General features: G+C 24.4%; 1 protein-coding gene across 2 annotated transcripts; it reads left to right on the top strand.

Moving 5' to 3' along the window:
* The first annotated feature begins 1813 nt into the window (after window positions 1-1813).
* Window positions 1814-19529, top strand: LOC105366544 (protein gooseberry). Of its 2 annotated transcripts, none has more exons than XM_011505029.1 (6): window positions 1814-1997; window positions 2214-2341; window positions 6731-6869; window positions 7756-8042; window positions 17392-17898; window positions 18648-19529. In XM_011505029.1, the coding sequence occupies exons 2-6, from the start codon at window positions 2272-2274 to the stop codon at window positions 19295-19297; spliced, it is 1653 nt and encodes a 550-aa protein (XP_011503331.1). In that variant the 5' UTR covers window positions 1814-1997; window positions 2214-2271; the 3' UTR covers window positions 19298-19529. The 2 variants fall into 2 exon arrangements, with proteins under 2 accessions (XP_011503331.1, XP_011503332.1); XM_011505030.1 differs by having other exon boundaries at window positions 1975-1997; window positions 2245-2341.
* The last annotated feature ends 250 nt before the right edge of the window (window positions 19530-19779 follow it).

Below are 19779 nucleotides of genomic sequence, written 5' to 3'. Positions count from 1 at the left end.
TACAAATGTAAGATATATGATTTTTATTTTTATACTATGTAAAAATGCTTTATCACATTATATATTAAAATCTGAATATAATATGTATTATATTTTTATAAATTACTAAAATATGTGTAACAATATTTTCAAGGATTTAAATTAAAAACTGAAATAGTTATATATTTAATATATAATTAAATATACTTTGATACTTATGTATTTAATCAATATTATTAAAAACATGAGTTATTGATTAATTCAAACTAATATTTATTATTAGTTTTATTTATTGTGTCTTTCCATAAAAATTCCAAATATTCAAAAGACGAAATCTCACAACTTTTGAAAATTTTAAAATAAAAATATATAAGGAAAATTTTATTTTATAAAAATCAAAAATTAAATACCGATTGCCTGAAATTTCATTGTTGTAAGAAATTTGATAATTTATTTATACATTTACTAAATAATAAATTAAACATGTTTACAATAATGCTTTTTTGAAAAATATATGAATAAAATTCAGAGTTTTTAGAATAATGTGTCGACTTACATATATGTGCGTTCTAAATATATAAATTTAATAAACAAATGTAATTTTTATGTATTTTTCACAAATTTTTTTATTTTTTTATTTTAAATTTATGTATTTTTCACAAATTTTTTTATTTTTTTATTTTAAATTGATAATCTTATAATATATTTATAATATATTCCAATTATTTTTATACAATTTACGATGAAAAATAGAAAGATATGATTAGTTCTAACTTGCATTTTTATGCAATAAATAATATGAAAAGTGTTTCAGAATAAAAGATGGAAAATAAAAATACAAGAAAAAGACAGAATGATGTGATACAAGTGTTACTTGTTTTTATGTCTCATTCCCTTTCTTTATCCCTGTTTCTCAGCTTCTAGCTTATATAGATAATATAATATAATATAATATAATAGATAATATAAGATAGCTTACATAGATAATCTTATAATATATTTATAATATATTCCAATTATTTTTATACAATTTACGATGAAAAATAGAAAGATATGATTAGTTCTAACTTGCATTTTTATGCAATAAATAATATGAAAAGTGTTTCAGAATAAAAGATGGAAAATAAAAATACAAGAAAAAGACAGAATGATGTGATACAAGTGTTACTTGTTTTTATGTCTCATTCCCTTTCTTTATCCCTGTTTCTCAGCTTCTAGCTTGTACTCATTGTGTACTACACAGCAATGCATCACACGCTCGAGTCAGGGTTGAGCTTGAACGAACTGTAAGCAAGAACATAGTGGCTCTGCGGTAGGGCGCTCAGTGGGAGGGAAAGTAAGAGTAAGCAAAACGAAAACGATAGAAAAGGAAGTAGGAGAGGGGTATGTAGGCGTGTCCTGGACCGCCAGGCCTGCAAGATACAGTATTGGGCCACTGATACAGGTCTCTATTGGTTCGACACTCGTTTCCACGCCAAGCCTCTCACCTGAGACCGACAGGGGGATCAAAAGCACCGCCGCTACAATCGGTTTCCTCTGTTTGTAAGAGGTGGGGATAGTGACTACGCGCGCCCTGCCCTCATGGGCACCATTTAGCCTGGTACTGCTACCAGGCAGCACAATATATAGAGTGGGGCACAATTTTGTTTCCTTTTTATTTCCAACCGTCCATACAGTATTCTATCTCTCTACCTCCTCTGTGAGGTAGATAGTTTATTCTTCATCTCACTCCTTTACATCAATGAACCAAGTACTAGCAGTGCGTAAGCGGCACTTTTGGGACGGCAAAAGTAGGCGCGGCCTGATTTCTCATTCTACACAAGATTCAAAAGTAACTGGGGTATTTGGCTCAGTCAAGATCAGGAAGTCGATCTAAAGAGAGACAACGACAATGAGAATCACCGAAGAAAAAAAGGAAGACTTTTTGACTTAAAGCTATAAACTAACAGTGCTGTATTTACTCTACAACTTAATATCATACAGATCATTAATTAATAACTTAATAATTACACAAACACGTAAATATATTTTCTCTTATATAAATGTACTAAATACAATGTATGAAACAATATAGTCGATACTATTAATGTAAATAAAAAGTTTTAATGCAGTGAATGCGAAAACTATAATAATTATATTTAAATTCAGTGTAAGTGACACTGTGAGACAATTAAAAAAATTAAGAATAAAGACTATACATAAAATTCAAAATATAAGTATTTTTTTATTTAAAGATAACGAAAGTGATATCGACATTATTTGAAGGGGGCAATTGGTGGAGAAAGGTGTGAAATGACGGTTACTTCAATTACTTCAAGCTATTCGATGATGCGGCCCTGTTTCTCTGCATATCCTTTCCAAGGTAGTACTTGAAATATTTACTTAATATTTAATTTTTACTAATATTTATTAATATTTATTAAATGTACCTACAAAAAGTTTATTTTCAAGTTAAATTATTAAATTAAAATTATATTTATCGAAACAAAATTATTATGGTTATAGAAAAATATTAGATTTTATAAAAAAATATAAATTAATATCTTTACTTATAGTACATTAACAAATATTCATTTTCTTTATTAACATGGTTAAAACCTAAATTCTTTCATCTAATTTATAATAATATCGACAATAGAATTTCTTTGTGAATCCCTTATTCTAGACAATAAAAATATTTAGTGAATGCTTCCATTGCATACAAATATATTTTTATCTAACAATCGTTTTATATAAAAAATTTAAGCTTTTTAAATGACTTAGAATAAATTTTCATTGTTATAAAAATACTTACTATATATCTTAATATGTATGCTGATAAGTTTAAAGTATACATAAATATAGACTGTTTGAATGAAAATTGTTTTAAAAATTAATGATTTTTATTAAAAACTAAGCATTTATATTTATATCTTTATAATACTATAATTTATATCTATTAAAACAAAATTTTTCAAATTAGTATCTGAAAATAGTGCTAAATTATTAATAATAATAATATAGTATTAGTATCCGTAAAAAGAAATAAAATATATTAATATTAATGATTTTTTTATTTGATTTTAATTGAAGATATTTCCCATAATATTTCTGAAGAATATATTAAATACAGACATTATTTAATATCATTTAATTAATTTAATTATTTAATAGAATAGAATATAAATATAATAGAAACGAAAAAAAATTAATTAAAGGAATACACAACCAAATGATACTAAAAAAAATTTTTTCATGCTAATTTATAAATAGACTATTCAAAACATTCATTTCAAATTTATAAAGCCTAAAAGTAAAATTATAAATTACGTACTTATGATGGTTCCAAGCTTGAAAACAATAAAAGTTTAATTAGAATGTGTAAACTAGTTTAAAATTTATAAATGTATTGTATATATATATATATATATATATATATATATATATATATATATATATACATATATTTAATATTCTAAAAATATATTTTTCTTAATATAATTGAAAAATTGATTTAGTAGAAAATTGTATTAGTATTAGAGTAGTACTTTTAATTCTTCATTTTTATTTGGTTAGAAATTAAATTCTATAAATTAAATATAATTATTTATATATAATTAGGAAATAGAATGTGTAAATGAAATCATTTTTCAAATAAAAAATTTAAATAAACAGTTAGAAATAGAAACCAAAAAGTAATAAATGAGGGTAAAGAAATTTCCGAATACTAATATAAATGATAACTCAGTTTTAAAAAAGTAGAGAGCAGTAGAAAAGTATAGAGCAGTAAAACATTTATGATTCACATATAAATATACTTTTTATCTATACATATTAAAAAAAGTATTATATACATATAAATATATTTCCAAAAAGAACTTTAAGAAAATTATAAAACTTTGAAAATTAACAATGTCAATTCAAAATTAATATGCCAACTTTCACATTCAAGTTTCTTATTGGAATAAAAATTTGAATATTTCTAAAAGTTTTTTTATATATAAAGAATTATATATCATACCTGAAAATAAAAATAAAATAGTTATATTATTTTAGAATGTTACAACAAAAATAATTTAAAATGTTTGTGGTTACCAAAATTTTGTATCAGATTTCTATTCAGTTTTATTATTTACATATTTTTTTCATATTTGAAATTATATTTAAAATTAATGTAAGAATATACAACTTATTGAAAAGGTGTGAAAGAGAGAGAGAGAGAGAGAGGGAGAAAGAGAGAATGAATGAATTATCTATTGAAATATATGCGCGCATGAAGAACTATATTCTTACACGTGCATTTTATGATAGGAAGAGAAAGCCGACGGTCCATAACATAACGAACTAACCATTTTACTCGGTCTCTGTCCCTTTTAAACTAATATTAGCAAATCTCATATTCTAAGCTACGAAAATTGAAAGATAGAAATACTGAAAGATGAATAGACGGAAGAGTGAAATGACGATAGATATATGACCTTACCTGCAGTGTCGAATCACCGGAAAATTTTCATTAATGACTGCTGTAAATTATTATGAGAATAGTGCCTTTCCTTTGTTTGAAACTGTAGATCCCGATCTTAGTACAAACTGAAACAAGCTGAAAAACTCTTCAAGATCCTTGACTGAAGAATCGTTTCGCGCTCGTTTACAGTCCTTCAAGGAAAGACATTTTTTCTGCTTATTTTTTGTATTCAATTCATCTTTTTTTATTCTAGTACAAACGTTGAAAAAATTTTTACAAACAACTGTTTTCATTTTCTCGCTGGTCTTCGCGATGTCTTTCTAGGAGTTACTTCTTCAGATATAAAATAATCTGCAACTTTCCATGCACTTTTGGCAGTTAGACACGTCACGCCTTAGGATCCTGTTCATAAAATTCGATGATTTATTGTAGGCGCACTTCCCCAGATGGTAGAAAGCCAACCAATTGTTGGAAATTATTGATTAAATCAGTATTTAAAACTTATATTTAGCCCTATAAATAAGAAGTTCTTAGAATAATAGTAATATTTAATAATACAATATTTTGTTCTTGCTTTACAAAATAATTATGTTTTAATATTTTATATATAAAAATTTTTACTAATATTTTTATTGTATATTAAATATAAAAAAATACATGGTTTATTATACATTTTAGTAAAAACAATACTTCATGTTTGAAGTGTTATAAATTTTAAAACCTATTCGTAAATATGGAAATCGTATCTTGCATTACATTATTTTATTATTTATTTTGATAATAGAAAAAACTCAATTTAGAGAAAACATATGTTATCTCTGCGATTTAAATATATATAAACGTATTTTTCCTAAAATATTCGTTTAAAAAGTTGTACCATTAGTTAAACGGGTACGCCTATAATTTCTTTAACGTAACATATGTTCTAATTTGATAATATAATCTGTTCCTCTTCTATAATAAAATATTAAATTTACTTTATGGTTATTCGTTATTCCTTTTTTAGTAACTGATAAGTATTCTTTATTATGTAAATTAAAAAAAAAATGTATATTTATTTATAAGTTATAATATTTATTATTTAGAATAGTAGTATGTGATTGATTAAAAAAAATTATTTTAGATTGTATTTATTGTTTAAATGCATAATAAAATAATTCATTACTATAATATTTATAACAATAATATAAGATTTGTTAACAATATATTAATGCATAATGAGTACTGTAACAAGAGAACAAATTTTCAAAGAATAACTCAAATATAAACTAGATTGCAATTGAATAGATTTTCTTCTAATAATATAGAATATTTATGTTAATTTTATAATCAAACTTCAATCATGTGATTTTATTGCATAATTAAAGATAAGATAAATGATAGTAAAATAGGTAAAATTAATAGGAAGGTACTAGAGTGTATGTGTCAAAAATTGTTATTTTTATATCAATTTAAATTATTCAATCAATAGCAATTACAATTTTTTTTCGGTGCACTCGCAATCGTTAATAGCAGAAAACTTTCTTACGCAATGTGGTTATAAGGACTGCGCAATTTTCACGCTGTTAATAGAGCTTACAACATTAAATATTATAGCTATTTTTCAGACAATTCACCAAGATTTCACACGTAATAGTTACACAAAACGGCCACGATACAATAACAGTTAGTTTTAGTACAATACACTAGCATAATTACGCTGTAATGACAATTTGAACATTAGAAAAATATTTAAAAAAAAAAAAAGAAAAATATGCGATAAAAGTGCTGAGCTTATCTAAAAGAGCACGGACAGTTTTGTTATTAAACAACTTGATTTTTTATTCTCCTTAGTTATTTTCTCTTTAGTTATTACGTGTACGTAATACGTTTTCTTATCAATATAAATTACTAATAAATGTATGTTATAATTATTTAATCGATTTATTTCGAGCAAAATTTAATTTTATTAATAATTATAAAAAATGTTAATTCCAAAAATTAGTGTAAAATACAAAATAATATAAATTTATTTGGAAATTTAGGGTCGAAGTAATAATTTGTATTTTATTTAGAAAAATCTAATACGAAGTTATGATAATTAAAGCAAGTCAATACGTCTCATATATTTTATATTTACTAAAAATTTGAATTGCAATTTATTATATTGTTTCTCATTAATATTGTATACATGCTGTTGGTGTTTATTTATTAATTTTTTATTCTTTTCTTTTTTTGACTTTTCATAAAATTTGCCATTTGCTTTACATGATTGTATCATAATATAATAAATAATAATAATAAAAAACCATTTTATTTTTCTTTTAGATTTGAACTCGATACCTGGACAAGGTCGGGTAAATCAGTTAGGTGGTGTTTTCATAAATGGACGACCGTTACCCAATCATATACGTTTAAAAATTGTAGAAATGGCTGCACAAGGTGTACGGCCTTGTGTAATATCGAGGTAAATTTAACAACTATCAAATATAGATTCTAATTGTCATAATTTTATAAATCGTTTACTTTCAAATACTTATAATTCTTTAAACTTTATCTTTGTATAAAATTAGTTATTTTAAAAATCCACGATGCATAATACTGAATCAAATTTTAATTTTTTTAAAATTAAAAAATAAAAAATTTAATATATATATATATCATATTATATAAAATAATTAATTATATTATTTATAATTATTAAAAATATTATCTTTTTACTATTTAATTTCTGAAATATTGCACATTTTATGTGTTTAAATAATAACCTTTTTTCATTTAATACTGAATGATTATCCATACTGAATAATCATGCATGCATACATGCATGGATACATACGTGCTTATATATATATATATATATATGTATATAAATTTTCATTAATTTTAATAGATTAATATATAATAATATATTAGTTTATTTAGTTACAAAGAATTTTTAGATAATATAAATTATAGATTTTTCTATATTTTATATTTTCTATTATTTTTTTATTCAATTAAAATCTGTTTGTTATGAAATTATACCAATTATATACAGTAAAATGTATAAATGAATAACTAATAAATAAATATTTGAACATTGAAATCATTTTTGTACACTTTTCTTTTAATAAATTCTATCATATTTTGCATGAAATATTTTTCTTTTCTTTGATCAATTAAGGTTGTGACATAATTTGAGTTAATTTTTTTTATAGTATCAAACGTTTTATTATTTATAAAATTTTATAACCATTACACAAACTTATTAGTTAACAACAATTTATTCTATCAAAATTGAATTATTTTATAAGTTACTTTGTATTATGAACATTTTTAAAACAATTTTTTTTTTACTTATTAATTAACAGAAATTTGAGAGTTTCACATGGCTGTGTATCAAAAATTCTGAATCGCTATCAGGAGACTGGTAGTATTCGACCAGGAGTAATTGGCGGCAGCAAACCGCGTGTTGCCACACCTGAGGTTGAATCAAAAATTGAGATCTACAAACGTGACAATCCAAGCATTTTTTCTTGGGAAGTTCGAGATCGGTTAATTAAGGATGGTGTATGTGATAGAACAACCGCTCCTAGTGTTTCTGCAATATCTCGTCTTATAAGAGATCGAGATCCAGAGGATTCAAAACTAGTAGATGGTAAGTTTTAGATTTTATTTACTCAAGGAAGAATACAAATGTTAAATTTTTGTTTCTTTTATTTGTTTTATTTTACTTATTCTTTAACTACCTGTCTACCGTTTTTCATATTGTAGTCTGAATTTAAGAAATAGTAAACATAAGAAAATAATTTTCAATATATATTTAATTTAATATACATTTGTTATCTTCTCTTGTTTTATGAAAGAAAAAATGAACAAAATGAAATAAATAAATTGCTTTTTTAGAATATACTTTTAAGATATTAATTAAGTTGTATTCCATATAATTTTCTAAATGAAGAAACCGTTTACTCAATTGAATAATAACTTAAATTAAAAATAGTTAGCAGCTTAGATATTTGTACAACTTTACTTATTATGAAATATTATTAAAGTATAATATGTTTGCTTAATTGAGCGAATATGTATAATTATAATAGCTTATCGTTTAATTAATAATATGTAAAAAATTGTGATATATAAAAGTATTTTTATTAACCAATCAAATTTCAGCCTGATGAAAATGCATTAACTCCGTACCTCCATTAAAACACGTTTTATAAATAAAAGATTTAATAAGTTTTTCAAAAAATATAAGATTACCATTGTACTAACAATTTGATTACTTTACTGCTTATTTTAAAAAACCCGTTATATTTTTGTATAAAAAGATTTGTAAATTTATAAGAAATACATATATTCAGAGAAGGAAAGCAAGAACGATAGAAAGATATATATATATATATATATATATATATATAGAGAGAGAGAGAGAGAGAGAGAGAGAGTCAGATAAAATTTAAAGTAAACAAAGCCAAAATTATTATTTTATATATATAAAAATTAATTTATGTGTAGACTTAAAAAAGAGTTATAAAACACGAGTTTTTATTACTCAATTTAATATATATAACTAATTATTTATATAGTAAATAATTAATTTTACTATGACTGTGTTAAAAATAAAATAAAAACAATCTTTTTATCTGTTGCTCATACCTTATTAATAAATTTGTATTTCTTTTAATTCATTTCCATATAACTGAAACTATAGATATCACTCTATAAATATTCTTGATAATAATGTGGATTATTTGCTCAAACGTATTATTCGATTCATTGTTAATTAAACTGGAACTTTCATTTAATACTCGTATTATAGGTACTAATTTATTGATATGTGATTTTTTTGTATCAAATGTAAGAATTAAAAATTTTTAAATAAAATGTTGCAAATTTGAATCTTTTATGTAATCTATTAATAATACAATTAAAAAATAAATCGTAAATTTATACTTTAAATAATTATCAATATTTTTGTGTAAAGGATATTTTCATTTTGTATTATGAATTTTGAATATAAAGAATTTAAATTTAAAGATAATTTAAAGATATATTTGATAATTTATTTATTTTATAATTTTATTTATTCATAACTGTCTTAAAAAAATAATATTTTTTATAACAAAAATGTTTAGATGTTATAACAATTTTAATACTGTTTTGTAACTGCAAATAATAAAATATAACTTGTCTTAAAATTGTTTACTATTCATTCATTAAATATTTTTCGAATACTAGTGATAATTTCTAGAGAATGTTTAATTGTATTGATTATTATTTTTTAAAATGCAGTATTTCAATATTTTTCAATTATATTATTTATTGTCTATTTATTTTATGCATAAACTGTAATTATTAAAATTAAATTTATAATATTACTATATTAATATATAATTTAAACAATAATGATAACAATGAAGTTTAAAACAATATTTACGATTTTAGATGTTCTATGTTTACAATATTCAAAATATTAATTCTAACAATTATGATTTTTATTTATTCGTGTAATTGGTTCCAAGATTTTCATGAAATTTAAATGATTTTCACTATGAATTTTAATTGAATTAGAAATTATTTTATTTGTATATTTGTTTAGAACTAATTATTATTTAATACAAACAATTAAAAAAATGTAAATCCTCTGAAATAATAATTTGTATTAATTTTATATTTTTTCATCGTTATGTATTAATTTTTTAATCTCCTATCATTGTATATTTCAAAAAATTCATAGCTACATTTCAATAAGTGTTATTGTGTGTAATTTATAATTATACTTAAAAATATTTGATTTAAGTTATATGTTAATCTATATTATGTAATGATAATTCAATATTTAATTTTTATAATTAATTAATAATTGGTTTAGAATATTAAATTTCAATAAATGAAATCAATTATTTATTTGCAGTTTAAAATAATTAAAAATTAAGAAAAAATATATACATACTATAAAATACATGTTATCAAGTCATTTTAATTTTCATCTATAATGTAAATGTACTAATGTATTTAAATCTACATATTTCATAGTTAATTATTTTTTTCGTAAGTTCCATCATTATTTTTGGTATTTTATATAAAAAATAAAAATTATATACTTTAATTCTTAGAAAACTTTAAAGAATTTTATATAAAAAAATACGGAAAAACTCAATAAAGTACAAATAAATAAATATTTAATTATTATAAAGTAATAAATAAAGTAAAATTTTACATTAATAGCATTTTCATAAAAGCGTATATAAGTCAATCACGATTTTATCAATACATCAAAAAAGTAGTCAAGGAAATATACAAAATATAGAAAAAATTCGTAACAAAAATGAAAAATATTAATGTATGTGATTAATTTGTGATTAAATTATGGTTATGGATGAATTGTTTTTTATGAATAAATCTTAAATGAAATTCTTTCTTTAAAAATCCGCTATATTTCATAAAGTCATATATAATTTTATTATAATTTAAATATAAAATAAATAAAATTATCTAAACAATTAAGGCATAATAATTATAATTAGATAATGGAAGTCAAATATTTACCAATACGTAATGATTTAAAAACATAATAAGTAAAGAATATTTTATAATATACTTTAGCTATTAATTCTTTATTTGCCTACAATATTAATTATTTCCATTCATATTTAACATTTTCTACATTTTTTCCTTATTCTTATCTGTTTTTTGCTCTTTGTATTACATTGTTTATGAATGGAAGAAAAAAATGAACAAGAATGATAGTCAAACAGACAGACATAGACTGATAGACAGAGAGAAAGAAAGAGAGAGCAGGGAAACGATAAGATAAATGAAATGTGTGCCGAAGAAGATTCATTGCAAGGATAATTTAAAGGTAGCCGACGGCAAAGATGAAAGAGAGAAAACAACTATAAGAATTATAGTATAGACGGGTTTGAGGGTAGGATGCAGAAAATAAGTGAATGTGTGTGTTAGTGTGTACGAGATAGATTGATAGATAGATAGTCATATATATATATATACATATATATATATATATAGAGAGAGAGAGAGAAGAGAGTTTTCAAAAATAGGAGAGAAATTTTTTTATGCAGACTGCTTTATATTTTTTAAAAATTCAAATAAACTATGTATATTACATTATTGCATAAAAAATTACAAACAAAGGATCATTCCTATAATCTGTGAGAAAAATGAATATTTACTAAAATAATTAATTGCATAAAAATGTTTTTTCATTTTGAACTAAATTTTATAAAACAAAAGCTCATTTAATGAATGAAGAAAAAACTATGGTTGTGAGAGAAAGAGATGGGGTGATATAAATACAGTGTGAACGTAGTGTCGACGATACCGTACGAGGGGGGGGGGGTTAAAGCACGGAGGTCTGTTGGAAAAAATTTTTACTTTTAACTCATGAAAGAGGATGAGTAAGAATAAGAAATAGACAGGTCGAGAGAGGGGGCAGAGAGAGAGAGAGAGAGCGAAGTGAGGGGGAGGGGAATATAGAATAAGTAATTCAGAGAGAAGTGAGCATGCAAGCGAACAACAAAAGCGTGCTGGGAGTAGGAGAGCGGATGATTGATTTACGTGGATCTGGCGAAAAGCATGTCAAATTAGTTTTTGACAAAAATCCTTGGTGGTCTCCTTTTTCCTTCTTTTACCGCGTTTACAGCTCTTCTACAAAACTCTAGAATGTGGTTTGGAAAATAGATTAAGGAGCTTTTGGAGACATTAAAAGACAGAAGGTATATAGCATCGCCCACCGGGCAAGCCAGTTGCTGCCCATAGTAGATTTACAATATGCGATGATTTTCAATGTTTGCCAATGGAAAATATAGAATCCTTAAAAGAGCCGTTGCCGACAAAATTTATGAACAGCCATATATAGTTTTTATTTTATACAAGTATTGTCTTTTACTATAATTTAAAATTAAATAATTGTGAATTAAATTCTTTTCAAAATTCTTGATTAAAATTATCAATATGATTAGCACTTGCAATTGTTTAAAACCAAAAATTATGGTATCAATAAATAATAAAAAAGAAATAAATGTAAAAAATTAAGTTTAATATATTCATAATTTTTTTATAATATAAAAAATATAAGATATATATATATATATATATATATAATTAATATCTATTTATATTAGCAAATTCAGCAAGCGATATAGGTTAGTTTACTGTACATTGAAAATTGCAAAGTAGCGAAGTTAATACAGACAAAAATATATATGTTACGTTACTGAATGAGATAGACACGCCCGGAAAGTCGATAAATTAGCAAAATATTTTAACTATAACCTGTTAATATATACGGATTAATTCTGCACTTTGATCTCTTTTTTCTATGGTCGAATAAAGACAGACGAAGAATGAGTATAAAGACAATGAGTAAGATACATTATACCGAATATAGTAACTCAACCTCCTCCGTTTAAAATCAAATTGAAAATTACATATTTTTAAAGTTAAGAGTAAAGTATACGCTCATCCACTAATTTTAACTCTTACAACCTTCTATTAAATTCGAATATAAACGTCGACTGCTGTTTACAATACACCGAGAGGAAATAAAAATACAAAGAAAATAACAAAATATCTTATGAAGCAGCATCATTTTTTCAGTCATAACGAAGTTAATATGAAATAGTTTAATCGTGAAATTTTCTCTTAAGTTAATTTTCCGTAAGTGTTTTATTAAATAGGTTAAGTTAATGCGAACATTGTAATTTATACGATTTTTCGTCATTTATGAACCATATTTTTTTCTAATTTTTAAATACTTACTTAAATTATTATTTTTTTTATTTAATTTTATTATTATATTTTATTTTTATTATTATTGGTTTGGGTTTACAGTTATAGATTATAACATCTTAAAAGAATTACAGTCTAAGAAATCAATTTTGCCTGTTACTTTACTTCAACATATCTGCAAATGTTTTTTTTAAATATAATTATTAGTAAACTTAATTTTGTATACATATTTTATTTTATTTTATTTTTTAAATAATTATTATTTTCTTAGTTTCCATAAATTAAAAGAAAAATCCTATTTAAAACAAACTGTTATCATTTAAATTAAGCTTATAAATATATCTGAACTACTTCATATCAAAATTGTTTAAAAAATTGATCAAATTTCCCAATTTGGGTGTTGGTTTTATTATTAAATTATAAATTTATAAAATAGATGAATCAAGAAAAGATGTATACATTAACTTTCTCTGTATCGTCTACAATACAGCTGCCATTTGTGTTAAATTGGCATTAAACACACGCGCCGTCTAAAGAATGTGTAGATCATTGAAAAGTATTGAAGTATTTTGATTAACCTCGTGTGCGTTATATATATATATATAGTGAGAGAGGCTAATAAAAATTTTCAGATATTTTTTGCAAAAATTTGAAATTTTCAAGGAAGATTTAATACAATTTATTTAGTGAAGAGAGTAAATTAGTGAGGAAAGGTTCATCAATGTTTTACAAACGTTTTTATAAATATAAATAGTTCTAGAACTAGCGAGGTGTCGGTTACATGTTTTTTCATTTCACTCTTTTTGTTTTTACTCTTCTATAAATGGTTGTCAAGGAGTTTTTTTATTTTAAAGTCTGTTGTAAGCAACTGCAGGCATTGAATACAAATTTTTCTTTTTCGACTTTTCGGCTATGTTTATATGAATGGGTCGGACGCGGGTGTTTCTCGGGCGAGTTACGGTGATTTGAGCTTTGTCGCACGCGACTTCAAACATGCCGACGCTGTCAGTATTGCATTTTGTTATTATCGATACAGATTGACACCGCTGTAAATTGTTAGAAAGTGTATATGTAGAAAGTTTGCGAATTCTTCTTTGTAATTATATTTTTATTTATTTAAGAATGTGGTTTAGGTAATATGTTATTGTACATTAATCAAATGTTCTTTTAGTTTGCAAATTATTATTTAATGAATTTGTAAGTTTTGACAAGTAAGCTATGGAAAACGTGAGATTATATAACGTATCCCATTTCTTGATATACTCTTTTCTCTCTCCCTTGGTTTCCTTTTCTTTTCCTCTTTTTTTCCCACTCCATTCTCACACTCTTTTACGCGCTCTTTTGCTTCCTATGGCTGCTCGTTTTTCTTCGTTCACTCCCCCTTTCGTCGATTCTTCCATTTGCTTCTCTTTCTCATTCTCTCACACCTGCTCCGTTCAAGAGGTGAGATAGAGACAGAGTGAGGGAGAGAGAGAAAGAGAGAGAGAGACAGAGAGCTAAAGGAGCAACACAGGGCATGATGCTGCAGGTCACTCGAAGCCGCAAACAAAGAAACTAGAGTCGATCGGAAGCCGAGTGTGAAATAACCTGCAGCGGTCGAATGTTCTTTTGAAGCTCGCCGAATCGAAAAAAACAAAAAGGATCACAAACGGATGTGTACACCTCTATAAAATACGCGTATATATGAATGTTCGGTAAAACGCAAGTACAAACGTACAATTTAAAAAAATGTATCCATAAATTTTATTAATTTAAAATAATTTTTCTTTAAACATGTATCAATAATAAATAATATCAATTCTTCTACAAGGCCTTCTAAATTTAATTTTACAGTTTATGATAGGTTGCTAGATAGAAAAGAACTATGATATTAAATATGATTATGGTAAAATACGTTATTATGAAAAATGAAATTATTCTATTTATTATTTAAAATTAAATATAGTATTTAATAAATTTTATTGTTTTTTAGTAAATTACTATTATTGAACATAATTTCTATTCTAGTTTTATTTATTCCACTAAAAGAATTTATTTTTAACTTATTAAGAATTTCATAAAATTTATATATGTTTGATACATTTAACTTAAATGAGGAAACGTGTAATTTTTTTAAAATTAATGTTATAAAGAATTTTGTAAAATACTTATTAAATATTATATATTGCATTAATTATAATTAATTTTTCTCTATTAATTATATTAGCAATTAGAATAAAAGTATATAAATTATATTTTTACTGTATCAAAAATTTAATTAGACACTATTTTTTATAATAAAAATGAAAAGTAAAAAATTAGTTTTTTAAGAAATGTATTCAACTAATAATAACTCATATTTATTTCTAAATTTATACAAAGTGCCACAAATTTTAACTTTTACTATTTCTAAATTAAGTTTAGAAGAAACTATTCTTCAATTATATATTCATAAAATTAAAACGGAATTAAATAAGATTAAATAATTAATTGAGAAAAAAATTATTTATTATGATTATGTGTAAGAAAATTGTTTAATCGTCACAATAACATGATGTATAGAACATAAAGGATTAAAAAAATTTCCGTGCTGGATTTTATTTGATGGATTTCAAACCAATGCGTCGCTCGCGGCATCGTATGCGTGCCAACAAAATCGTACTTTTACAACAGAAAAGAAACCTCTCAATCAGATTATAACTCATGATTCAAGCGAGTGAAATTTTACATACACTTGACTCTAGGGCATAATATTATTCCTTATTTCTTTTTTTTTTCTTTACTTTCTGATCCGTCTTTCCCCATTTCCATCATTTTTTCATATATTTCTTACCTATCGCTTTTGTATGTAATAAATATGTTCATATATCTATTTATAATATAAGGTATTTAAAATATATTTATTTTATAAAAGTCTAATAATATTATTATAATAAATAAAAGCTATAATATTGATAAAATATTCATATTTTAAATATTTTTATAAAATCAATTAATCCATAATATAAACTATAAAATAATTTTTTTATTTTTAGAATGATATTTATTTATACTGAATAAATAATGCAAAAAGTAAAAAAATAATCATTTGAAAATGGCATGAAAATGCAAAAAATTAAAAATTCTGCAATTAAAAAGTAATAAAACTATAAAAATAATTTTTATTTCCTCTGATCTAATTTATACATTTATGTATAATTATTCAATCTTAACACATTAATTTTTTTTTGTAATTAAATTTTTTAAATTTGGAGTATACATAACAATTATGTATACGCAAATATAAATTTTTGAACTTTATACAATTATTTTATTTTTCTGATTTATTCAAAATAATGTCAAAATTAAATAAAAATTGACATAATAATATAGAAAAATATGTTATTTGTTTATTTATTACTGTTTGTTATAGTTAAATATTATAATTTTGGAAATATAATAAAATATTTTTATAGCTAATAGTATTTTTTTAAATGTTCTCAATTTTTTTTTGTATCAGGTATTTATATGGAAAATATTAGAATTTGAGATAACGCATAGTAAATCATTATGTAAAATTTATTAAGTAAAATTTACATGCTAAAAATTCGTCTAAGAAAGTAATTTTAAATTGATTAAAATTTAATTTAATTAAATTTAAATTTAATTATGAAAAAACATATATTAAATATAAATAAAGTAAAAATTTTCGGTACAACTAAATAATTAGGTAAATAAAATTAAAGATATATAAAATATGTGTATAATTTTTTTTTATCTAATAAATCTTTTTACTTAAAACCCGAGCTTATTTACTATATTTTCATCAAGAAATATATTATTAGAATATTTTAATATTTCATTTCAATAATTTAATTTAATAATATAAAAAACTGAAAATTGTATTCAATTTTATAAGTATATTTAAAACTTGAAATAATACGTTTTCAACTATTTTATCGTGATTAATATATACTAATGGATATATTAATAAATATAATAAATAGATTTTCATTAAATTATAGAACAATAAAAGATACAAGTATTAGAGATACAATAATAGAATCACAATAAAAGAATTTGCACTTTATTCTACGAAATATTTTATTGTATTATTTATAAATGCAAATTATTTTAGAACTATTATTATTTAATAGGTAGTATAACATTTATTGTTGTCATTATAATATTTAATTAATTGTTGATTAAAAGATCACACCCTGTCAATGACAATATACATGATGTAATTAAAGAATCGAGAAAGTAATAAAAAAATAATATTTTATTATATTTAGGAAAGACAAGCTCGGGATCTGATTGTGAAAGTGAACCTGGTATTCAACTGAAACGTAAACAGCGTCGCAGTCGCACAACTTTCACAGCCCAACAGTTGGACGAGCTAGAACGCGCATTCGAACGGACTCAGTATCCGGACATCTATACTCGCGAAGAACTTGCCCAGCGCACCAAGCTTACCGAGGCACGCATTCAGGTTTGGTTCAGCAATCGGCGGGCTAGGTTACGTAAGCAATCAGCTTCCAGTGGTTACGTAGGATCTGTGCCGTATCCTGCTGCGGCCGCTGCCGCTGCTGCCGCCGCTGCTGCTGCAGCGGCGGCTGCTGCAGCAGCCTCCTATGCATTACATCCTTCAACTGCAACCGCTGGACATACGCATTCACAAACGCACGTTCATGCAGGTTCAAGTAGTGCGATACCTTCAAGTCAACCCCATGTACCCTCTTCTACGGCCAGTGGACTTCATGGGCCTGGACAAGACTCCACCAATTTCTCACCCGCTCAAGGTAAAGTCGTGGAACCGTCACACTTTTATTTTAAATTTTAAAAACAACATTTCAATGTTTGCATTAGAATAATCACCAATTTTATTGTTAATACTATTAATTTTAATTTTAGTTTTAGACAATATTTACACATGTCATTATTCTCTCTGTCTCGATATAAATATTTAAACTGGCATTCAAATTAAAATACTCATTTCAGTTTAATACTATTTAATTTGTGGATAAAAGCATTCTTCAGCATTGCATGTTAAATCTCTTTAAAAACTTCAATTAGATTCATAGATAAATATTTTTGTATTTATATTAATGCATATTACATTTTAATTTACATCATGCTGAAGTCATATGCTAAATATGAATAATAGAAATGATTGCAAAACCATTTATTACACAATTAAAATTCATTTCATTATAGTAATTATTCTAAATTCATAGTATTTTATTATATATTTTATCTAATAGGAATTATTGGTATTTAATAGAGAAAAAATAACCGTGAAATCGAAAATTTAGATTTATTTTAAATAATTAAAAAAATTAACTTAAAAATATGCAGTTAATAATCAATTAATTAAAAAAAAAGTTTTTTATAAAAAAAAGTAATTTAATTTTAATATGGTCCTATCAAATTATGTGTAAACTATATGCTTAAAAATTACTTAAAATTTTTAGTGCAAGATAGGAATGAAGAAATATTAAAAAAGTTGTAATGGAGTGATAAATCTCGAAAGAAAATGAATTTTTTTCAGATCTGTATCCATCACAGCATGGTCCAATATCTCACCAATTGCCAACTGATGCAGTACGATTGCCTACGAGTCTTATGAGTTCAGGATCTACTTATGGGCTACCCAGTTCTATGAGCTATCCTAGTTCCTTATTATCACTACCATCAAATTCGGTAGCTCATCATCAATTAGTACCGTCTCCGGTATCAGGAACTTCTTCTGCTGTTACTTACCAACAACAAAATATATCAACGCACCAACTACCGCCGACGCCTAATTCTTTAGTTACGATAATGGGACCTAACTCAGGCAGTTCTAATTCAGCGTCGGATCAACTTACTACAGCCGAGCTCTCAGTTGGTTCCGTATCACCTATCCAACATCAACAGCAACAACACCAACAACAACAACATGGTGTTAACTCGACATCATGGAGTGCATTGCCTCTTGTTTCTGAAAATAGTGGTGGATCTAGACTTAGTCTTCCAAGTCCGCCACCACCACCAGGAGCTCCAAGTCTTCCAAGCGGGATGCAGCAAGTAGCTGCAGTTGCTGCAGCAGCACATCTACACTCAGCTCATCAACATCAAGCTTTTGCCAATCATTATGGTCAGAGTTTTCAGCAGCCAAGGCCAGCGTCTCATCAACCTTTTTACAGCTGGTACAACTGACCAAACATTGACTGAAATTTTTTACTTTTAATATTCCGTAAAATATCAATCTACATAATGTTTAAATAACAAGAAATACAAATAAATTATGATAATAATTATATCGACAAAAACAAGTCTGATAATAGGAGTGTTAGAAACTTTTGGAGTCAATAGTTTTGTAAAAGTAGTATATACATATTTAAAAGTAATATTTTAATTCATTTAACTTCTTTGTAAGGTAAAAAAAACTAGTGAAGATGGAATAATTGAATTAGGAATATGCTTTCATTATTTCTGTCTATTTCCCAATGCTTCTTTTAATTCTTTCTTTAAATTTTTTTTAATTTTTTTTATGCATAATAAAATTAAAATATCAAGATATGTAAGAATATACATAAGATACGAATCTGATTCCTTTAAACTTCAGTACGTGGTTTGCTGTATTACATGCATGTTTCTTGTCGACTAAACTCTCCTATGGTTTTTAAAGTCGCACGGTA

The sequence above is a fragment of the Ceratosolen solmsi genome, unplaced genomic scaffold, assembly GCF_000503995.2.
Source record: "Ceratosolen solmsi marchali unplaced genomic scaffold, CerSol_1.0 scaffold49, whole genome shotgun sequence".
Classification (NCBI taxonomy): Eukaryota; Metazoa; Arthropoda; class Insecta; order Hymenoptera; family Agaonidae; genus Ceratosolen; species Ceratosolen solmsi.
The sequence above is the reverse complement of the archived record's forward strand: the minus strand, read 5'-3'. Positions and strand labels throughout refer to the sequence as shown.

Coding starts and splice junctions, on each gene's coding strand:
- LOC105366544 (XM_011505029.1), top strand. CDS start 2,272: ATGACGGTTACTTCAATTACTTCAAGCTATTCGATGATGCGGCCCTGT. Junction 2,342..6,730: donor CTCTGCATATCCTTTCCAAG/GTAGTACTTGAA, acceptor TTTTTCTTTTAG/ATTTGAACTCGATACCTGGA. Junction 17,899..18,647: donor CAATTTCTCACCCGCTCAAG/GTAAAGTCGTGG, acceptor AATTTTTTTCAG/ATCTGTATCCATCACAGCAT.